The 19,783-nt window shown below is 42.0% G+C and overlaps 1 protein-coding gene across 9 annotated transcripts in view; it reads left to right on the top strand.

The window, feature by feature from the left end:
- Positions 1-18,141, top strand: part of PTPRZ1 (protein tyrosine phosphatase receptor type Z1) — a 193,627-nt gene extending 175,486 nt beyond the window's left edge. For 6 of the 9 annotated variants that reach the window (XM_037888956.2, XM_037888951.2, XM_037888954.2 and 3 more), the window contains 11 exons: positions 581-715; positions 1,811-1,974; positions 4,476-4,611; positions 7,583-7,729; positions 8,897-8,990; positions 9,485-9,558; positions 10,814-10,942; positions 11,729-11,875; positions 13,736-13,878; positions 14,737-14,872; positions 17,120-18,141. In XM_037888956.2, coding sequence (XP_037744884.1) covers positions 581-715; positions 1,811-1,974; positions 4,476-4,611; positions 7,583-7,729; positions 8,897-8,990; positions 9,485-9,558; positions 10,814-10,942; positions 11,729-11,875; positions 13,736-13,878; positions 14,737-14,872; positions 17,120-17,260 — 1,446 coding nt within the window. In that variant the 3' untranslated portion in view covers positions 17,261-18,141. Of the gene's footprint in view, positions 1-580; positions 716-1,810; positions 1,975-2,703; positions 2,788-4,475; positions 4,612-7,582; positions 7,730-8,896; positions 8,991-9,484; positions 9,559-10,813; positions 10,943-11,728; positions 11,876-13,735; positions 13,879-14,736; positions 14,873-17,119 lie in introns of all 9 variants that reach the window. The other 3 variants (XM_037888949.2, XM_037888950.2, XM_037888952.2) reach the window with 1 other exon arrangement.
- Positions 18,142-19,783: the final 1,642 nt, after the last annotated feature.

Here is a 19,783-nt window from a genome sequence, read left to right on the forward strand (position 1 = left end):
AGACCACTATTAATTTCCCCTAGTGTATAGCTATGGTGGAGAAGCCAGTAGCAGAGACGACATAGGAGTGGAGATGCTGCTAGGAGATCCCTTGCAATCCATATAAAGGGATTTATCATCCCCTGGCATCTTCTCAGGGTCCTGACCTGTAATTGTAGACTCCGTTTCTCCAAGAGACGGCCATCACCACACAACTGAGGGAAGAACTGTAGGAGAGGCACCACAAATATGCTTTCCTTTTCTGCAGCTTCTTTTATGTCATGGGGTGATCTGGGACTATGAATTCTTTGTAGTTAATACTTAATAGGCTATTTGGTCAATAATTGTCCTTAAGGATTCTTTTCTACAATATTCTTGCTTCTGAAGAGAGTGAAAGAAATGCAAAGCCCAACTCTGAGATTCAAAATAAACACCTGCTCTGATAAGGGGATAGCAAGAGATAACCAGACGCACAGTAAGGGACAAATTCTACCCTTGCTGTGTGTCCTTAGAGTTCCCATTGACTTCTGTAGATTATAGTGCCCTTAAATTTGTTCATTTTAACTCTGTAGTTTGACACTGTGTTCTCTCTTTATGGCAGAGAAAGTGTGACCAGTACTGGCCTGCTGATGGTAGCGAAGAATATGGAAACTTTTTGGTCACTCAGAAGAGTGTTCACGTACTTGCCTATTACACTGTGAGGAATTTTACTATTAGAAACACCAAGGTCAAAAAGGTTGGTGATATCCCAAAAGCATGTCCTGGACACAGGGATGTTTTATGATTTTCAGAATCTTATAATGTCAACTGTTTTGATACAAACTTAGGACTAAGGAAAGGAGTACTTGTGGCACCTTAGAGACTAACCAATTTATTTGAGCATGAGCTTTCGTGAGCTACAGCTCACTTCATCGGATGCATCCGATGAAGTGAGCTGTAGCTCACGAAAGCTTATGCTCAAATAAATTGGTTAGTCTCTAAGGTGCCACAAGTACTCCTTTTCTTTTTGCGAATACAGACTAACAAGGCTGTTATTCTGAAACTTAGGACTGAATCCTGCAGTCCTTACCAAGGCAAAACTCTCATTGACGTCACAGCGAGTTTTACCTGAGTGCTCTCTAAATGTGGAGGTGATGGCCTCACAACTGTGTAACCACAATCTAATGCCCAGTTAGACTTATTAAGGGAAATTGCTATTGAGGCCACATGTTCTGCCCTTGTAGCAAGCAAGTTGAGTTCAGCAGTAATACCACCAGCAGGGGAAGGGCTATGGTCAGATAAGTCTGTTGCTGTGGACATCACTTAGACTAGTGAGCAGGGGGAATTCTCAGAATGAAAAAGGCTAACAAAAAAGAAGTAGACTGATTTGAAATCATTTTGCTCAGCAAAGTTTGCTCCATTTCTAGGGCTAGATGATTCAGTTTAAGAGGCAGAGCTGTTCTGGGGAGAGGGAGGAGGTACGCTTGTCTGAGCATCCCAGTGGAAATACGAGCTTGATACACACTTAGACCAGTGTAAATCAGGAGTAGCCCTAATGAGGGCAGGTCAAAGCCTGGCCCCACTGAAGTCAAAAGCAGCACGCGTATTGACTCAGTAAAGTCAGTGGAAAGACCCCTTGTGTTCCTAATAAGGAAGACACAATTTGGCCATTACAGTACATATAACTGTATGATTCGCTACCTGTATTCTTAGGGTCTCGTGTGCTTTATGCTGAATAGTGACTATGTTAATTCAATTCCAAAATAGAATATTAAGTATATAAAGGAAACAGTGAGAAGATGGCCTTTCTTTGACTTGGCCTATTGACATATATAACTATTTTCTGTTTCAGGGTTCCCAGAAAGGAAGGTCTAGTGGACGTGTAGTTACTCAATACCATTATACCCAGTGGCCTGATATGGGTGTTCCAGAATATACTCTGCCCGTCCTCACATTTGTGCGAAAGGCATCATATGCTAAGCGCCATGCTGTGGGGCCTGTGGTGGTTCATTGCAGGTGTGGTTTTTACTGCAGTAAAGTTCACTCTGATTTTTATCTCATTGCTATTTTGCACAAAAATATTTTTTCAGTGGTGTTATAGGCAGGATTTCACATTAATATTTCATAATTACTAGTGAAAGAACACTAAATTCTTTAATTAGTAGTTGTAGCTTTTGTAAGGCTGACTAATCAACTGGCCGTGCCAGCATTATGAATCGCCTGGTGACTGTAAACAATGTGATGCTGCTCTGTGCTACAGAAATTTTTTTCTTTTGCAAATTGCTTTTCTTTTTAATTTATTTTGCATGTATATATTGCAGTTTGGGTAGCTAAGGACTTTCCTGATATATGTATTGCAGTAATTGTTTCACTTCTGCCAAAATATGTCTTCTAATTTTCTTCAGTTCATATGGTCTTTGGTGCAGGGATGCACTGTAGTTCTAAAAGGAGACTGTGCAAAAAAGAAGACTGAATATAGTACCTGCTGAACTATAGCTCTGCTGTTTGTATCATTACTCTGTGCTCTATCAATGGTTTGTAATAGAGGAGAGTTCAAGAGAAACTACTTGAGCTCTGACAATGCTGCAAGTTTTAGGCAGATGTACTGGTAGTGCTCACTGAGACTGAAGCGACCCAGGGAAAGTTGGTTTAAAATGGTTTACAGGACCTGGGATTACTTCACAGTACCAGTGAATGACCAGATTATTGGAAAATATATAAGCAGGTTCTGGTTTTCCACTATAGTACCTCATCTTTGATGGAACATTTGAAAAGAGAACCTCCTCATGAATTCTGTCCTTCTGGAGCTGAGACTGATGAAGCCAACAGGTAAAGTTGCCATAGAAATGCTGCAAGTCGAAGATAATTTGTTTTGGGATGATCTAATTTTACTGAAACATTTTTCGTACTGGAAAAAAATGATCAAGTTTTCTTTGTTATGCTGATATCTCCACCTCTGATTGTTCTTCAGAAGGCCAAAATTGGAGCTTTCCAGAAATACCAACACTCTCCAAGGGGTTGCAAAGAGATCAGCAATATGATAGCCCTCAATAATTTTTTAACAACACTAAATTGTATGGCTTCATTCAGACTTCTCCACTGGGTCATGTACAAATTTAAGGGTTCAAGCTGCAAATAGTTTTTATAAACTTTATAAACTTGTTTGTTTGTTTCTGGATTGTAATGGAGTTTAGAAGGACTCTCATGGTATGAGACTAACTTCTCTTGTTACCTTTCCAGGTTACACTGAGGTGAAAATACTCTTATTTTATGAAATTTTACTTAATTATTTTCTTATTTCAGTGCTTTTGTTATTTCATGTTTGTCATTTCTAACAAGGGTATATGGTGCCTGATAATCTGTATTTGTATTTTAATGGGTCTAATAGTGTGCTGCTAACCTTGACCTATTCAGTTATACATTACTATGTTGGTGCCCAATTCTGCACTTTTACATGCATACAATTCTAATTGACGTAAATGGAATTGTGACTATATAGCAAAGAGCAGAATATTGACTTTACAACTGTAACCCAAACTATTCATGAGAAACCTAAACTAACTGTTTATGTATTGAGGTTTTTATACAACACATATCAGTGTGGGATCTAAGACTGTGTTAAATAACTGGATTGTGTTTCATAATCCAGGGATAAAAATATAAATTGCTTCAAAGGTACCTCTTTTTTTTTTAGTTTCTCATGAAATGTTTTGGTTAGGGTTCTAAGCATAAGCGACAAATTTTGCCTTTGATATGTGCATGCGAAATTGAATGGGATTTGCACAGGTAAGCTGCATTAGGGCAAAATTTGGTGTTAACATCAGACTATGGCACTATCATGAGTCCTAAAATACTTGAACACCAATGACCTTCGTACACAATCAATAGGATTTTTATAAATTATTGATCAACTAATCCATGTAAGTTGGCTCCCTTTCTTCCTCTTGTTTATTGAGGAAGGCCTCACACTTTGCTTGCCTTTTTGGCCTATTTCTGAAGAGCAGTAAGATTTCCATTTGCTAGTGTACTTTCATCAGTTCTGATACTTCCTAGGATCTTCCTCAGTGCAATATCTCCTTTGAAAGATCCCTAGGCAGTGTCTGAATTTGTAAGGTGTGGTAAATATAGCCTCTTGTCTGAAGGGTCACATGTATCAGCAGAGAGGATTCTGGGCACATCACAGCTCTGAAGTGCACCTGCTTCAAAGGATACCTGGAGCATTAGAGGTCTGAAAGCTGCAAACCAACGGGAAGTCACAAGTCTTGTTTAAACTGGGATATAGGGAGAGTGGTTGAAGGAGATGAGAAATAAGTCTTCCCCTTTAATAAAAGATGAATAGAGAGGAAGGGGGAGAGATTCCTCTTCATCACCTCCCTTACACTGAATATGTTATATGTAATGTAGGTATGTAAGAGCTTGCATTGAAAAACTCATATCTAAGGAGCAATAATGCACCCCACGTGAGTTCTTTCACCCTGCTTCCAACTCAGGAGCATTTTTTTGGGTTTGTTTTACAGTGCTGGCGTTGGAAGAACAGGCACATACATAGTATTAGACAGCATGCTGCAGCAAATTCAGCATGAAGGGACAGTCAACATATTTGGATTCTTAAAACACATACGTACACAAAGGAACTACTTGGTGCAGACTGAGGTAAGAAGAGAATATGCATTATGGTAAGTAAACTGAAGCCAGCTTCTGTGACTCAGCTGGCAACAGCACAGACGCTGGGTTCCCCCTCCTCATTTGCTCTGACCGGCAGGATGGTGACCAGTCACCATCCAGGATTTTCCTGCTGGCTTGGTTTCCCTCCTTTGCTTTGAACGTTTGTTCCTGGCTCCCTCAAGCAATGAGCAGGCGAGTGACCTCTGCAGCTGCGGCTGGCAACATTGGCACTTTTCTGGGGGAGCTTTCGGCATTTTTGTCTGAGCTCATTTCTAGAATTGTCAATAGTTCAGTAATCGGGATTGAAGCATGAATGATATTTATAAAAAGGCTATTGTACCCCTAATGCACAAAGATAGGCAGAATGGTGTTATGTCAAAGAGAAACAATGAGTATAAATAGGAAGGGGATAGGAAAGTCTATTTCAGATCTCAAGAGCTGGAGTCAGATGCTGTTGGTGGTTAGATACCATGGTGATGGATGCCTTAGAAATACCTTAGCTAGAGAAGAAAGTAGCACAAATGACCAAGTGTTAAAATGCTTGAGAGAGGGAACACATTATAGCCGTAGGAATTGGGGGAGAGAAGCTTATTGTGATAGCAAGGAAGACAGCTGAATTAGAGCTCAGTAAGAGGCTGGTTGGAAAATTCTGACCAAGACTATCATTCCATTCTTAACTCATCCTGTGGCTGTAGGAACTGCAGGTGTCTCAGAACAGATGGGGATATGATACAACACCAGCCATGCACAGCATATGTGTATGACATTTCGGGGTGTAATTCAGACTAGTGAGGGGCTGTGTCACACATGCTCTGCAAACGTGAGTGCCTCAAAATGCTTTGCTGCAGTAGCTCCGACCTGGTCCATTCACAGTCTGCCAGCATGCAAGGCATACCCTGAGTGTTTGTGTATAGCCACATTCTTGGCCAGCAACACTGATCCCAGCAGCCTGTTAGCAAACACCAGCCACACTCTGGCTTCCAGCAGCCTTGGTTACTACTTGCAGAGTGACCCCAATACCCTTTCAGTCCCAAATTCCCCTCCCCCAAATGTGTGTTCTGCACTGTCCAGCCCTCTCCTGGACAGTTCAGACATATTAGGACCATTGCCCCTCTGAGGGGGTCAACGTACAACAATCTGCTATACCAAATGGAGTTACCAACAGAGTTCACAACACTGGATTAGTTTTCATTAAAGAATAAAACAAGTTTATTTAAGTACAAGAAAATTTAAACTGAGTACAAGTATGAGGCATTAAGTCAGAAAAAGAAATAAAGATAAATGCTTCCTAGTACTAAACTTAACAAACTAGACTTGTCTCAAGGTGAAATTCTTACCACAGGTTTCCAGTAACATTGCTGACCAAGTTTCAGGTCAGGTTCTGCTCCTAAAGTCCAAAGGTTGTTTCTTTTATGCTCTTAAATGAAAAAGATTGATAGGGAGAGCTAACTTGAGGTGTTTTTGCCCTCACTTTTATAGATCAGTCACCCTTCAAAATGCATTTTCTTGAAGGTTATCCTTAGTTAAAGTTCTTTCAAACGATAAAGAAGGAGACATGGTGTATGGTGGTAAAAGAGGTTGCACATTGTTTCTTCTCACCTCTATTTGCTGAAATGTACATTTTCCTTGTCTCCTGTCTTCCACCCTCTCCCTGTCTGAGGATCCTGTTTACAACTTACATATAAATTGAGGTAAACACACATTCCTTTGTTTACAACTTGCTTGACCATTCCTGCCTCATTGGGGCTACGTGGATTTGAACATGTGCTACCAACATCATTCAGATGGAATTCACAACTTTACATATAATGTTGCTATACACATTTCATCATGATATTATTGACCAGTGAGTTATTAGTTTTCAGATGATACCTCACAAGACATATTTAGCACAAAGATTATTACAATAGTGGGGTGTGAATACATGGGTGAATTCAATCACAACTCCCCCCTTATAAAGCTGCAAGAGGGTTAGCCACTGCCGACCCAGAGGCAGGAAATCAAAGCCCTCTTTCCTGGACAGGTCATCTGCCACCATGTTGTCTTTTCCCTTTATATGCACAATTTCCATATCATATTCTTGGAGAATGAGACTCTACTGGAGCAGTTTAGAATTGGAGCCTTTTATTTTGTGTAACCAGACTAATGGAAAACGATCAGTTAATAGCCTGAACTTTCTGTTAAAAAGATAGGGCTGTGAATTCCATATCTACCTCCATCGGGTCAGACCTCACAAAATTCAACAGAGGACCTGCCAGTAACTCTGGGGGTTCTGTGTTAAGGACAGCTGCATTCATACTTTGTACAAAGGTTATTCTAATGCTGTCTAGGGCATGGCTACAGGGGTGCATTTGGTCACAGTGTGATTTTATTGGGCTTTTAGGTTTTAATATTACATTTCAGTATAAAGGGACACAGTCTGTTGTGGTAACATCTAAGAGGCCTCCCCCTTCAGGAGCCCATACAGTATATATATGGTATATTTTTGGAAAGCTATATTTTACTGCTTCCATTTAAACAATTAAAAAGATGCTTGACTTCCTGATTGTCTCTAATTACACTGATCACCATTAGCCAACAAATATCACAGTTACCACTGTTATTCCTACTCTAATTATACAGATCTGTGGTACCTCACACACCACTGTGTGGCAAAGGCTGATAGACTTTTTCTTTAATGGTATCCAGTTAATGGAGAGTCATTGGCATAGTCGGCAGGGAAATTCTGGCTCCCAGACCCCATCTGAAGAAGTTTTTGGCACATCTTGAGTTAGAGTTCGTTGCAGTTATATAACTAAATAAAATTTCAACAGACTAAATCATAGCAGTAAGATGGGAAGAATTCATAATCATATAGAAAGGTTGCTGTGAGCCAACAGTGGCAGTTCAACCAAAGAAGGTGTTCATGGGAGCAATCTGACAATTGTTAGACCTAAGATGTTTGTTGCTATTTTACTAGGAGCAGTACGTCTTTATTCATGATGCACTGGTTGAAGCCATACTCAGTAAAGAAACAGAAGTTCTTGACAGTCACATTCATGCCTATGTTAATGTTCTCTTAATACCTGGACCAACAGGAAAGACAAAGCTTGAGAAACAATTCAAGGTGAGCTTTCATGGATGTCAAAATGAAAAGTGTCAGGGCAGTGTCATTTTCATTCTCTGACCCATCACAAGTAAACAATGGGCTTGAAAAGTCTGAGACTAGATGAAGTCACTGATTTAGTTTTCTCTATTCATAACTGCTGAGACTAGATCCAGAGTAGTACAAAAATACATAGCACATGTTGGGTAAAAAGACCTAATCATGAACTCTACCTCAAACAAGCCATGTTTTCAGAAAACAAGGGCTGGAAACACAGTCTAAAAGGTGGATATTGGGCCAGATTTACTAAAGTGTCCCTGCTAGAACGACTGCCTGGAAGGCGTTGTAGTGGTACAAGGTGCCTGCAATCTGCTTTGTAGGGTAGGCAGAGCCAGCCGGCACAGCCCCAAAAGTATGCAGCACTGGCTGGGCAGGAGACATGGCATGGAGAAAATGGGGGATGCGCTGATTCAACACACCCCTGCTACAGCCACTGCCTTCGTGGCATCCAGCTGAAGTGCTAGTGCCTGACACAGGTTTGTTAGTTGGGGTGAACCTGGCCCATTAAGTGAGAAATCTACCTTTTCAAATGAATTTTAATTTAGGAAAACAAATCCCACCTTTGTACTTGCTGGGTTATGTGGTACAACTGAACTAGTGCTCTAATTTACTAGCAAATGTTACTGACACATGCACAGTACTAGCATTTCTCCGATTAATGACTGAATAGGAATAAACCAGGCTTATTAACAGGACTTCACAGTTTGTCCCATGCTCCTGGGTAGGACGAGGTTGTAATGCTGCATAGTCACTCCCTGGGAGAAAGCAGAACCTCAGATTGCTCAACAATAACCCTTTCAGAGAAATTAAGAGTTGGTGAGCTCAGAAGGGAATCCCCTAACAGTGCCGCATGGCTGCAAGTACATGACAGGCCGGATCCCGAGTGTAAATGGGAGGAAACGTTGAAGGCCAAATTCTAACAAACCAAATAATATCAGAGAGTGGATGTTTCCCTCACGCTTCCTTTCCCTTGAAAGCCAAAATTATTAAAGCATTAATATTAAAAATGTGAATGACTTGATCTAATTAAGACATTACTGTAAGCTGATTTTAATACAACTAACTCTACAGTTCATCTCTCTTTTCTTGATTGTACCGTAATAGGATTCTTTCTCCTTATTGTTTCAGCTACTGAGCCAATCTAATATACAGCAATGTGATTATTCTACTGCACTGAAACAGTGTAACAGAGAAAAGAACAGAACATCATCAATCATTCCTGGTAGGCTTGTTCAAATCAGTTGCTTTCGCTGGCAGTGGGGCAGAGGGTACATGATTCCTGTAACGTAATGTTAGCGAAGGAATGTGTCACACTCAGGTCTAGTCTACACTAGAAGCGCTACATTGACACATCTGCACGGATGCAGCTGCGCCGCTGTAGTGCATATGGTGAAGAGGCTGTATGCCGACAGGAGAGCGCTCTCCTGTCAGCACAATTACTCCACCTCCGCGAGAGGCAGAAGTTATGCTGGCAGGAGAGCGTCTCCTGCTACTACAGCGCCAGTGTGCACAGCGCTTAGGTCGCTGTAACTTGCGTCACTCCGGGGTGTCTTTTTTCACACCCCTGAACAATGTACGTTATATCAACACAAGTGGTAGTTTAGACCTGCCCTAAGTCGCCACTGTTAGGAGAAGAAGGTAGAGAGCTGGGTGATGTTTTGTCCTGTTTGATAGATCTTTACAACATATAGACTAGTTCACAACTTTCTTTTACAGTGGAAAGATCTAGAGTGGGTATCTCATCACTATCTGGTGAAGGTACAGACTACATCAATGCTTCCTATATTATGGTAAGTCAAATTGTCTGGTCTGCTGCAAAATACTCTATACTGCTAGATATATTTTTAGAGTTGACATATCTGCATGTTAGTGGTACAGTCTTTATTTTGAAGGGATTCTCTGCTTTCTCTTTCATTTTTCACACGTGCCATTCTTCCATGGTGGATGCTGTACTGGAATTGTTTTTAAGTCCACTCAAACACATTACAGTTTGACTAAGCATACACTAAGAACGCACAACACTTTTAAAAACAGTACAATTTGGCACAAATTATGGGCAAGCTTCAAAGGTTAATGAAAGTTTTACCAAGTTTTTTCAGGCCTCAGTGAATCATTCTGGCAAAAACAGTGTCCATGTGTTGGGTGAGGGGAGCCATAGCCTTGCTTCCTCCCTGATCATGTGCAGGGACCAGTCTATGAATGTTTTAGTGGCTGTGTGCAGGAGCCATAAAGTGTCACTTCCCGCCTTCTGCTTTACCCCCTGCATCATTTTTTCCATTCGATTCCTTTGTAATCCCTTCGCTGTTGTCTGCCTCGCACCACGACCCTCTCCGGAGAGTGGAATGTGTTCAGGGCCAGGAGTCCGCTGTGCTGGCCGTCTATTCCGCCCCTTATCCTGCCTCACTGTGCTGCACTGAGGACAGTGAGTGGGGCAGAGAGAGGAGGAGAAAGCCTTGGCTATGTATTCAAAAGCCCTAGGAGTGGCCTCTGCCAGCTGGTAGGAGGACTTGATGGGAAACCTTGCTCATTGCCTGCAGACCTGCTTATGCATGACATTTTACCAGGCATAAGTGAGAGTGTCACTCTTGATGAGTGACATTTGGCAGGTATGTCTGGGCTTTCTTTCATAAAGCAGGGAAGTGCTAGAGGATTTCACAGAGAGAGAGAATAATTATTTTAGGAAACTGAAGTTATTCTTTTGCTGCACACCCCCAGTCCCTCCAGAAGCCTAGCTAGGGCAGAGCAATCAGTACATATGTCTGCGCTAATATGCATTTTTATTTCGAGTTGGCAGTTCACAGTTAACCCTCTGTTGATTGCAGTACATTTTGGGGGGGAGGGAGAGAAGCATGAACTTTATTTTTTGTTTTTTATTGGTTTTCTCCTTTTCTATTTGACGTACATTCATTTCTATTCCTGGGAGTCTCATGAAATACAGCCCGCCTAGCTCTGTTTTTTAGACTTCTGTCTTTGTATAGTAAAAGCTTCCTTTAAATATACATATTGTTGAACATCAATTCTCAGACTGATGTTTTTGTTTTGCAGGGTTATTATCAAAGTAACGAATTCATTATTACCCAGCATCCCCTGTTACATACCATCAAGGATTTTTGGAGAATGATATGGGACCATAATGCTCAGCTAATAGTCATGCTTCCTGATAGTCAGAACATGGTAAGATTGATGGCTAATTGTTGTGGTTTGATCCAATGTAGGCTATAATAGTATCCTAATTTAAAAACACCAAACGGGTCAACACAAAACTTGGATATGAAGTCTGAGGCTCTACCAAACACAGTTTTTAAAAGAATATGATAGTACTGATCTGAAACATATGGGAAATCAGCTTGTGTTATTCACTGTGGACCAATTCTTGAGGCTTTATTCAGGCAAACTCCAACTGAAGACAATAGTAGTTTATCTGAGTAAAAACTGAAAAAGACGCTCAAGTGTTGGAGCTGTATGTATACTTTAAGAATGAGCTAATGCACTGTTCAATGACTAGTGGCATATGCTATAGAAACATCTCAGGGTTTTTATTTTTATGTTTTGGGTAAGACCTGAGGAATGGGACGGGGACAGTGTATGAGTATGCATTTTGGAGGACAGTCATGCAAATGCTTGAGAGAAACTTCTGTGATCTGAGAAATAGCTGTGAACATGAAAATCTACAGTCTCGCTTTCTCTGCAAACATTTTATAAAGGTTATTCTTTTCATAAATGGGAAAGACTTTTAACTTAGGTTTCGTGATCAGGGCAACTTCTGAGAACTGTAAATTGTGCCTAATATACAGGCAAGAAAAGACATTTTTAATCCTGTCAAATTTAAATTCATGAATTGAACTTTAAGACTGTCACTTATATACATTTTGCATTATTTCTCTACCAAAGCAGCTACATTGGATTGTTTTATTTTGAGAACTGGAAAGAAAATTACTTAACTTTGTGGCTTTTTTTTAGGCTGAGGATGAATTTGTTTACTGGCCAAACAAAGACGAGCCTATAAATTGTGAGAGCTTTAAAGTTACTATGATTGCTGAAGAACACAAGTGTCTGTCTAGTGAGGAAAAGCTTATAATCCAAGACTTTATTCTAGAAGCTACACAGGTAACATCATTAAAGTGGTACACTTGTGGGGATTTGATGTGTTAAAGTTACATTTTAAAGGTTTTAACATAAAAAAAAAAAAGAATATGCGAGGTCCTTTAAACACAGGCCAGGATTCACAGAGGGACTATTGCATTGCACCCCTGAGCTTCACAACACCTAACTTTTAGGTGATTAGAAAACACTGGAATAGACTGTGATCCACAAAGCCTTAATTAGGCACATAGGTGCCCTATACAACAAACGGGGAGAGGTAGGCAGCTTAGAACGTGATCCCGAAAAGCCAGCACACTAGGTGGGGAAAGGCCTAAATTAGCCAATGGAAGACATTGATGAGAGAAGTGTATCATAAACCTCAACCCTCTCATGAAGATGCTGAAGTCTGGGGAGATGGGAGGCACCTGTCTCTGGTGGGAAATAGGCAGGCAAACACCTATCTTGCCTTGCAGACCCGAGCTGGTAAGCATGCTCAGAGGCTGCCTAGCTCCACACAAAACAGCCAGGGGGAGCGGAGTATAAGCTAGGCTTCCCTTATAATGTTTAGCCCAATGGTTGGGGTACTCATCCAGGATGCAAAAGACCCCCTGGTTCAAGTCCCCACTCTGAGAAGAAGGGTATTGAACACGGATCTGCCACCTCTCAGGAGAGTGTGCTAATCAGTAGACTACATAGTGATTCTCACTTTTTCTCTGGCCCACTTAAAGTTTCAGTATACAATTGTTTAAGTGGAACAACTTCAGTTGGAGAGATTGAGGGAGACCCACATTAGAATAATCCATAGAGCAGTGACCAGGTCACTCACCTAATAGGTACTTAATCACTCTTCAAATCCCTTCTCCTCAGGTCTTGATCTGGTGCTCTCCCACATCCCAGGTGAGTTCCCTAACCACTGGGCTGAAGGATATAAGGGAGCCCCAACACCCAGCTGTTTTGTGCTAGCCAGTCTCTGAGTTTGCCTACCAGACAGGGCCCTGCAGGCAAGATAGGTGTGTGAATATGTATCTCCCTCCAGTTTGTAGATCGCCTTGGGGCTCAGGCAGGAGATAGGTTCCAGATGCCCAGAGTAAGGGCTAGTGTACACTGGGAATTTACTTCAGCATAGTTTCATCTCACAGGGGTGTAAATCTGGGGATTAGGCACCTCAATACTTTTGTGGATCCAGGACACAGATTGTAAACTCTTTGGGGATGGAACATGTGTTCCTATGTGTGTACAAAGTAATGAGGCTTTGCTCCCCCTAGGGCCTTTGCGTGCTATAATAAATGATAATACAAATAATAAGTAATAGTAATTGCATGAATGGAATGCTATAGCATCAAGAACATAGACAATAACTACACACGCAGAAACACCAAAAATGCCTTGTTGTTTTAATCATACAAATGCCCTATTAATTTTCATAGAAACGTCATAGAAATTCTAGGTTAAATGTGGTTGTATTACCAAATTAACCCCAGAAATTTAAGGGACTAGTCCTGAAAGTTACTAAGCACCCTCACCTAATCCATTGACTTCACCCTACTCACATGCTTAATTTTGAGCCTGTACATAAGTGTTTTGGTGGAGCTAGAAGTCAATACCTTGCAAGACTCAGCTCTTAGGGTTTAATTTAAGACTTGATATATTGGTCTTGAAAAAACAAGTCACATTTTTGCTAGGTTATTTGTGGAGCATCTGTTACCTCATAAGAAACTCCAATTTCCTGTTGTAATGGAGAAAAGAAAGAAAATTGTAGAAATTATTTTGTGTGTTAAGCATTGACCGTGTATACAACTCTCCACAAGACACCATAGAAGAGCAGTCTATTCTTTGAAGAGTTAGATTTATGCAAAACTATTAATCATGACATTTTCCTTTTAGGATGACTATGTACTTGAAGTGAGGCATTTTCAGTGTCCAAAATGGCCAAATCCTGATAGCCCTATTAGTAAAACATTTGAACTTATAAGTATCATAAAAGAAGAAAGTTCCAACAGAGATGGACCCATCATAGTGCACGATGAGTAAGCATTGTAACTTTTGCTTTGCTTTGGATACTACATACATCACCATTATCCCACCACACTCATGCTAATTTCTCATAAAGAGTCTGATCCACTGAAATTAGGCCTAAAGCATATAGAGAGAGCAAATAATCAAAGCAGCAGAACAATCTGGAAACACTTGGCTCAGCATCAAGAATGTTCTCTTTTGGGGTCTTTGTTTTTTAATAATCTGAAAGATGAACCAGTTCCCATCCAATGGAGATTAAATAATTTAGTGTCATTCTTTTATTATAGCGAGAAGTAAATACACAGTTTAGGCACTGGTCTTTAGAAATCACTGTGGGTCAGATCCTCACCCCTGCTCAGGCCCCTTTACCATGGGAAACAGTGCTAGAGCAGCATAAAGGAGCACTAAACAGCCCTGGTTCTAGCTGTGGGAGGATTCTCTCAGTGCACGCACTGTAGTGACAGCCACAAAGCTGCCTCCTGAGGACCCCCTCACAAGCCCTGGGGTAGGGGGGTCTCACAGGAAAGGCGTGGGAGCAAGAGGGGCTTGCCTTTGGGCTGTGTTGTGACAGTGCTGCAGAGATTCCTGGTTGTGTTGCTGCCCATAGGGAAGTCCATGAAGGCTGCCCTAAAACAGGCCACAGGGGTGTCTAAATTACACTGGTAGCCTTGAAGCAGCCAAGGATCAGAAGGGTGCAAAAGCCGCATAAAGCCATCGTAGTGGCCACCCTCCCTATGTGCTGCATCTCCTAGAGGTGCAGCACAGAATGTCACCCCATGCACTCAGAGGGCTTCTGTATCTTCTTCAGCTGTGGGAATATGACCCAGTTCATACAAATATTCCTTTTGTGTGTTTTTAACTTTCAACAGGCATGGAGGAGTGACAGCAGGTACTTTCTGTGCACTAACAACACTCATGCATCAGCTGGAAAATGAAAGTTCCATGGATGTTTATCAGGTAGCTAAGATGATAAATTTGATGAGGCCAGGAGTCTTCACAGACATTGTAAGTAAATAAGCCAGATGTGTATATTTTTTCAATATATGTATCATCTTTGGCAAAATTAGAGTTAGAGCACCAAATCACATTTTTCAGTGTGAATCTCTTCATTGGTTAAAGCAAAACTGCTTTCCAAAATAAAGTGTTTCATATGAAGAACTTAAGCCTACTTGCTGGAATATTATTTAATAACTGTCAGTCAGAAAGTGCAGCACTTCCTATACCATGATAAAACTTGCACTATAATCTGCAAATTATGGTTTGATTTCACCAGGGAATACATACACACTCCAAAACATTGCAAGTAGACCCTTGAGTGATCACCTGAATGTTTCTGGTATGGTTAGGATCAATTTTTAGTAAAAGTGAACTCCTACTGCCACTAAGGCCCTGATCTGTGGTTTTGGAAAGGGTAAAACAGTATTAGATTAGAAATCTCCAGTGAAGTCCATGTAGGAACAGATACAAATTCATTGCAGATGTAAGAGGGGGAATAGTCCCGCTATTGTGGGGAACTTTCCTGGCTTCTGCACTACCCCGGTGAAGTGGGCTAGCGAAAGGATCTGAGTCCTCGCTCCCACTTCCTTTACCCAGTGGCCTCCCTGCCCTGGAGGACTCCCCTTCCACTCTCCTGTCTGGCAGAGTCCTCGTAACCCCAACAAGGCTGGGCCCAGGATTCCTGGGGGGCTCAACCCCAAACCCTGCTGTGGTCACCTAGGACAGGGGCTCGGGTGTCCCCACTCCGGGGTACTCTCTCTGCACTGGGCACTTCTCTGACCCACTGATCATTACATACAATTTGAAGCAAATGCAAGTTATTTAATCAACAGTTAATTTTAAAAAGAATAAGGAATAATGGGAAAGGTTAAAGGAAACACATCACCCCGCTCTGTGGCAGGGAACATCACAAACAGTGTCTCTGGAATGTCAGGGCAGTTCAGTCTGTTCCTTGCAAGTCCCAGGCCTCCTTCTCAGGCCCTGGCTATGCTGCAGGGACGCAGCGGGTTGGACACTCGCTCTGGTGGTGGCCACATGCTCTCAGGCTCTAGGTGGCAGGGCCCTTCTTCCCAGCGTTACCCCCGCCCTGTGGGTTACAAATCCCACTCCGAGTCTGGCCTGCAGAGCCTCCTGGCTGAGGCGTCTCCCTGTGCTGGGCCCACTGCCCAGGGTCTCCCTCGCTCTCCCCAGCTGCTCACGACACTGGGCTCAGGACTGCTCCAGCCCCAGCTCCAGCTCCACTCTGCCTCAGCACGGCTGCTGCTCTGCCTCCAGCTTCCTGGGCTGCTTCTCTAGCCCCTCTAGCTCTGGTTGCTGCAGCTCTGCTCCCAGAACAGGTCTGCTGTGCAGGCTGCTTCTGTGACTCTTCTCCCAGCAGTGACCTGCTTCCTGGGCTGCTTTTCTGGCCCCTCTGGCTCTGGTTGCTGCAGCTCTGCTCCCAGGGCAAGTCTGCTCTCTCTGGGCTGTGCCTCTGGCTTTAGGGCTGCAGCTCTGCTCCCAGGACAGGGTCTGCTCTCACTGGATCTCGCACAGCTTAGCTTGGGCCCCTGCTTTCTCCTTAGCTCGGCCCCACTCTGTCTGACCCAAGCAATTCCAGCTCACACGGAGGACGGGACCTCCCTGGCCTCCTGACTCCCTGATTAGCCTGCTCGCCCTGTCATTCAGGCTGACCTGGAGCATTGGCCTCTCCCCATTGTTCCTGGGGGCTGTCAGTCTCAGGGTCCTGATTCCCCCGCTTACTGGGAGCTAGCAACTAAAACACCCCCACTGAATGTTAGTAAGGGGGCAACAGTCCGCTTACACAGAGATGACAGTTGTGTGCTGAATTCTGCTGTCAGTTACACAATGGAAACCTAGAGTAGGTTCAGTGCCATTACTCCAGAGTTATGGGAACATTTCACATTATGGATGAAATCCTGGCCCTGTTGAAGTCAATAGGAGCTTTACCATTGACTTCAGTGAGGCCAGGATTTCACCCCTTATATTAAAAAAAAAATGCACAAGAAAATATTCTCCCCTGGAGCACACGCACAACAGCCATTGATACTGAGTTACAGACTGTATGCAGATGGGGGCTATTTGGCACAGAATTAACACATCAGATAATGAGTTACACACAGTAGACTCCTGGGGGGCTGTATAGCACCAATTAACTCATCATCAATTGCTACATTATTTTTGTGTAAAAGTATTACAAAATAATCTAGCATTATTATTTAGAGCACCACATTGAACGTATCCTCTTTTCTTCTGTAGGAGCAGTACCAGTTTCTGTACAAAGCTATCCTCAGTCTTGTTAGCACAAGGCAAGAAGAAAACCCTTCTGCATCCATGGACAGTAATGGCACAGCTTTACCTGATGGAAATGCAGCTGAAAGCTTAGAATCTTTAGTTTAACTAACAAACACACACACGCACACCCCAGTCATCCCTGGAATTTAGCATTGTTGTTTTCATTTTTAAATTATGCAGGGAGAAATCTGTCCAGTTATTATATGATCTGTTCCCTTCTCCCGTTCAAACAATAGTTATTTTTGTGGCATATGATTTTACTTCCAAACTCACATCATTAACAATGTGTGCCTTTTTTTGAAAGATTTCTTGTAATACATTTGTTATGTCTGGACTAACTTGATTGAATTTTACAGTGTTTCTAAGAATGAAATTGTGGTATGTTTTTCAGTATTAGTTTTCAATTTGTCTGGCTTTACTTTTAACTTAAAATTTATCATATTTATAGATGGTAGGGGGGTTCTCAACTACAAATAAACATGTCACGTTTTTAGTATCCAATTTACTTGCTGTATTTATAGCAATCCATACATTTGCTAGAAATATAACTTTTAATATAGTAGAATGTAAATAAAATACTGTTCTCTGTAATATTCAACATTTTAAGACTGCAGTAGAGACTTGGACTAGTAACCTGATACTTACTGTAAATACTTCTATAGTGATTCCATGGACCAAATTTATATTTATAATTGTAGATTTTTATATTTTACTACAGAGTCAGTTTTCTAGTTCTGTGTAATTGCATTGTTATAATGATGTAGTTTAGTATCCGTTTTTATTTTAACAAAGTCTTCTGATATACTATTGTGCATCTTTGTTGATTAACTTTCATATATGTGCATGTAATTTTAACTTTTTGTGGGAAATATAAATTCGGTTGTTTTGAAATGAGAAGTTTTTATGAGAATAACATCTGTACTTGGCATTGTTTTAATTGTTTTTACCTAAGGCATTGAAAAAATAAATATAAATATTCCAGTCTATGCCTAGCACAGTAAACAATATGCATCATCAATACTGAAGACATTTTACTTATCAAGAACAGTATTACTGGCTCAAGTTAAAAAAACTTCCTGTGTGAACTCATGAGTGCTAAGTCCTGGCCTGCCTCCTCCAGGCTGGTTTTGCCCCATCTGGTTATGATTGTGCTCTCAGCGCCTTGTTGCCTACAGCTGTGAGGCAGGAACCAGAACCTGGCAGAAGCATCACAAGAAGTAGTGGTTTCTAAGTAGGAGTTAGGAGTCTCAGCTTGGCCCCCTCAACCTTCCTTCAAGTTTCCTCAAACCTTTGAATTTATAACTTTAGACATAGAGGCTGTATATTAAAATCAGACCCGCTATGTCCATGAGAATAGAGAAGGCTGAAGCAGCGCTAAATCTTAGAGAGGCTAGGGTAACAATAACCAGTTTACTTTGGCACAGTTGGGTTTAGATTTTTAGGGGGCATGTCTGATATGAGGCTGGACAGAAATGCTGTGGCAATGAGAGGGGAATGGATTTTATCCCGGACAGAAACTAGAAGCAGATGAAGATCGACCTATTTGGGCTTGGAGCTCTTCGGAGCACTGTGAGAGGCCTTTGTACACTTGAGGAACATAGAAAGTGAGCTACAGCTCACGAAAGCTTATGCTCAAATAAATTGGTTAGTCTCTAAGGTGCCACAAGTCCTCCTTTTCTTTTTATAGAAAGGAGCATAACCTCTGGCAAGGCAAGTGTAAAAGTATAATTAGGCAGGTCAAAAAAGGATTTGAAGAGCACCTAGCAAAAGCCTTAAAGCTTTTTTTTTGCTGTTAGTTTTTAAGTACATCAGGAGCAGGAAGCCTGCCAATCAGTGGGACCACGGAACGATTGAGATGCTAAAGGAAGATAAGGCCATTGTGGAGAAACTAAATGAATTCTTCGCATTGGTTTTCACTGCAGAGGATGTGACAGAGATTCCCAAACCTGAGCCATTCTTTTAGGTGACAAATCCGAGGAACTGTCCCAGATTGAGGTATCAGTAGAGGAGGTTTTGGAACAAATTGATAAACAGTAATAAGTCACCAGGATCATATGATATTCACCCAAGATTTCTAAAGGAACTCAAATATGAAATTGCAGAACTACTATGTATGGTATGTAACCTATCACTTAAATCAGCTTCTATACCAGATGACTGGAGATGCAACCCCATGCTCTGGGTGTCCCTAGCCTCTGACGGCCGGAAGCTGGACAATGGGGCATGGATCACTCAATTGCCCTGTTCTGTTCATTCCCTCTGAAGCACCTGCCATTTGCCACTGTCGGAAGACAGGATACTGAGCTAGATGGACCACTGGTCTGACTCAGTATTGACATTCTTTTGTGCTTACCTGAGGAGTGCCTGACAACAGATAGGCATTTAAATGGATCTCTGGGCTCCAGAATTCAGAACCGTGAAAGCTAGAAGTACTGAGACATGCAGTGTTGCTTGTTTGTGTAAATTCACAAGGGTCTCATTCATAGGTTGGGAACTAGGGGTGCGAGGGTTGCTGCAGCACCCCCAGGTTTTAGCCGGGGCTCCGATACCAGCCCCGTGCCCAAGTCCCAGCTTCTTCCCCCCTCCCCTGGGGTCCTGGCTACTGCCCCTCCCCTCCTGGCTGCCTGC

Source organism: Chelonia mydas, chromosome 1 (assembly GCF_015237465.2).
Source record: "Chelonia mydas isolate rCheMyd1 chromosome 1, rCheMyd1.pri.v2, whole genome shotgun sequence".
Taxonomy (NCBI): Eukaryota; Metazoa; Chordata; order Testudines; family Cheloniidae; genus Chelonia; species Chelonia mydas.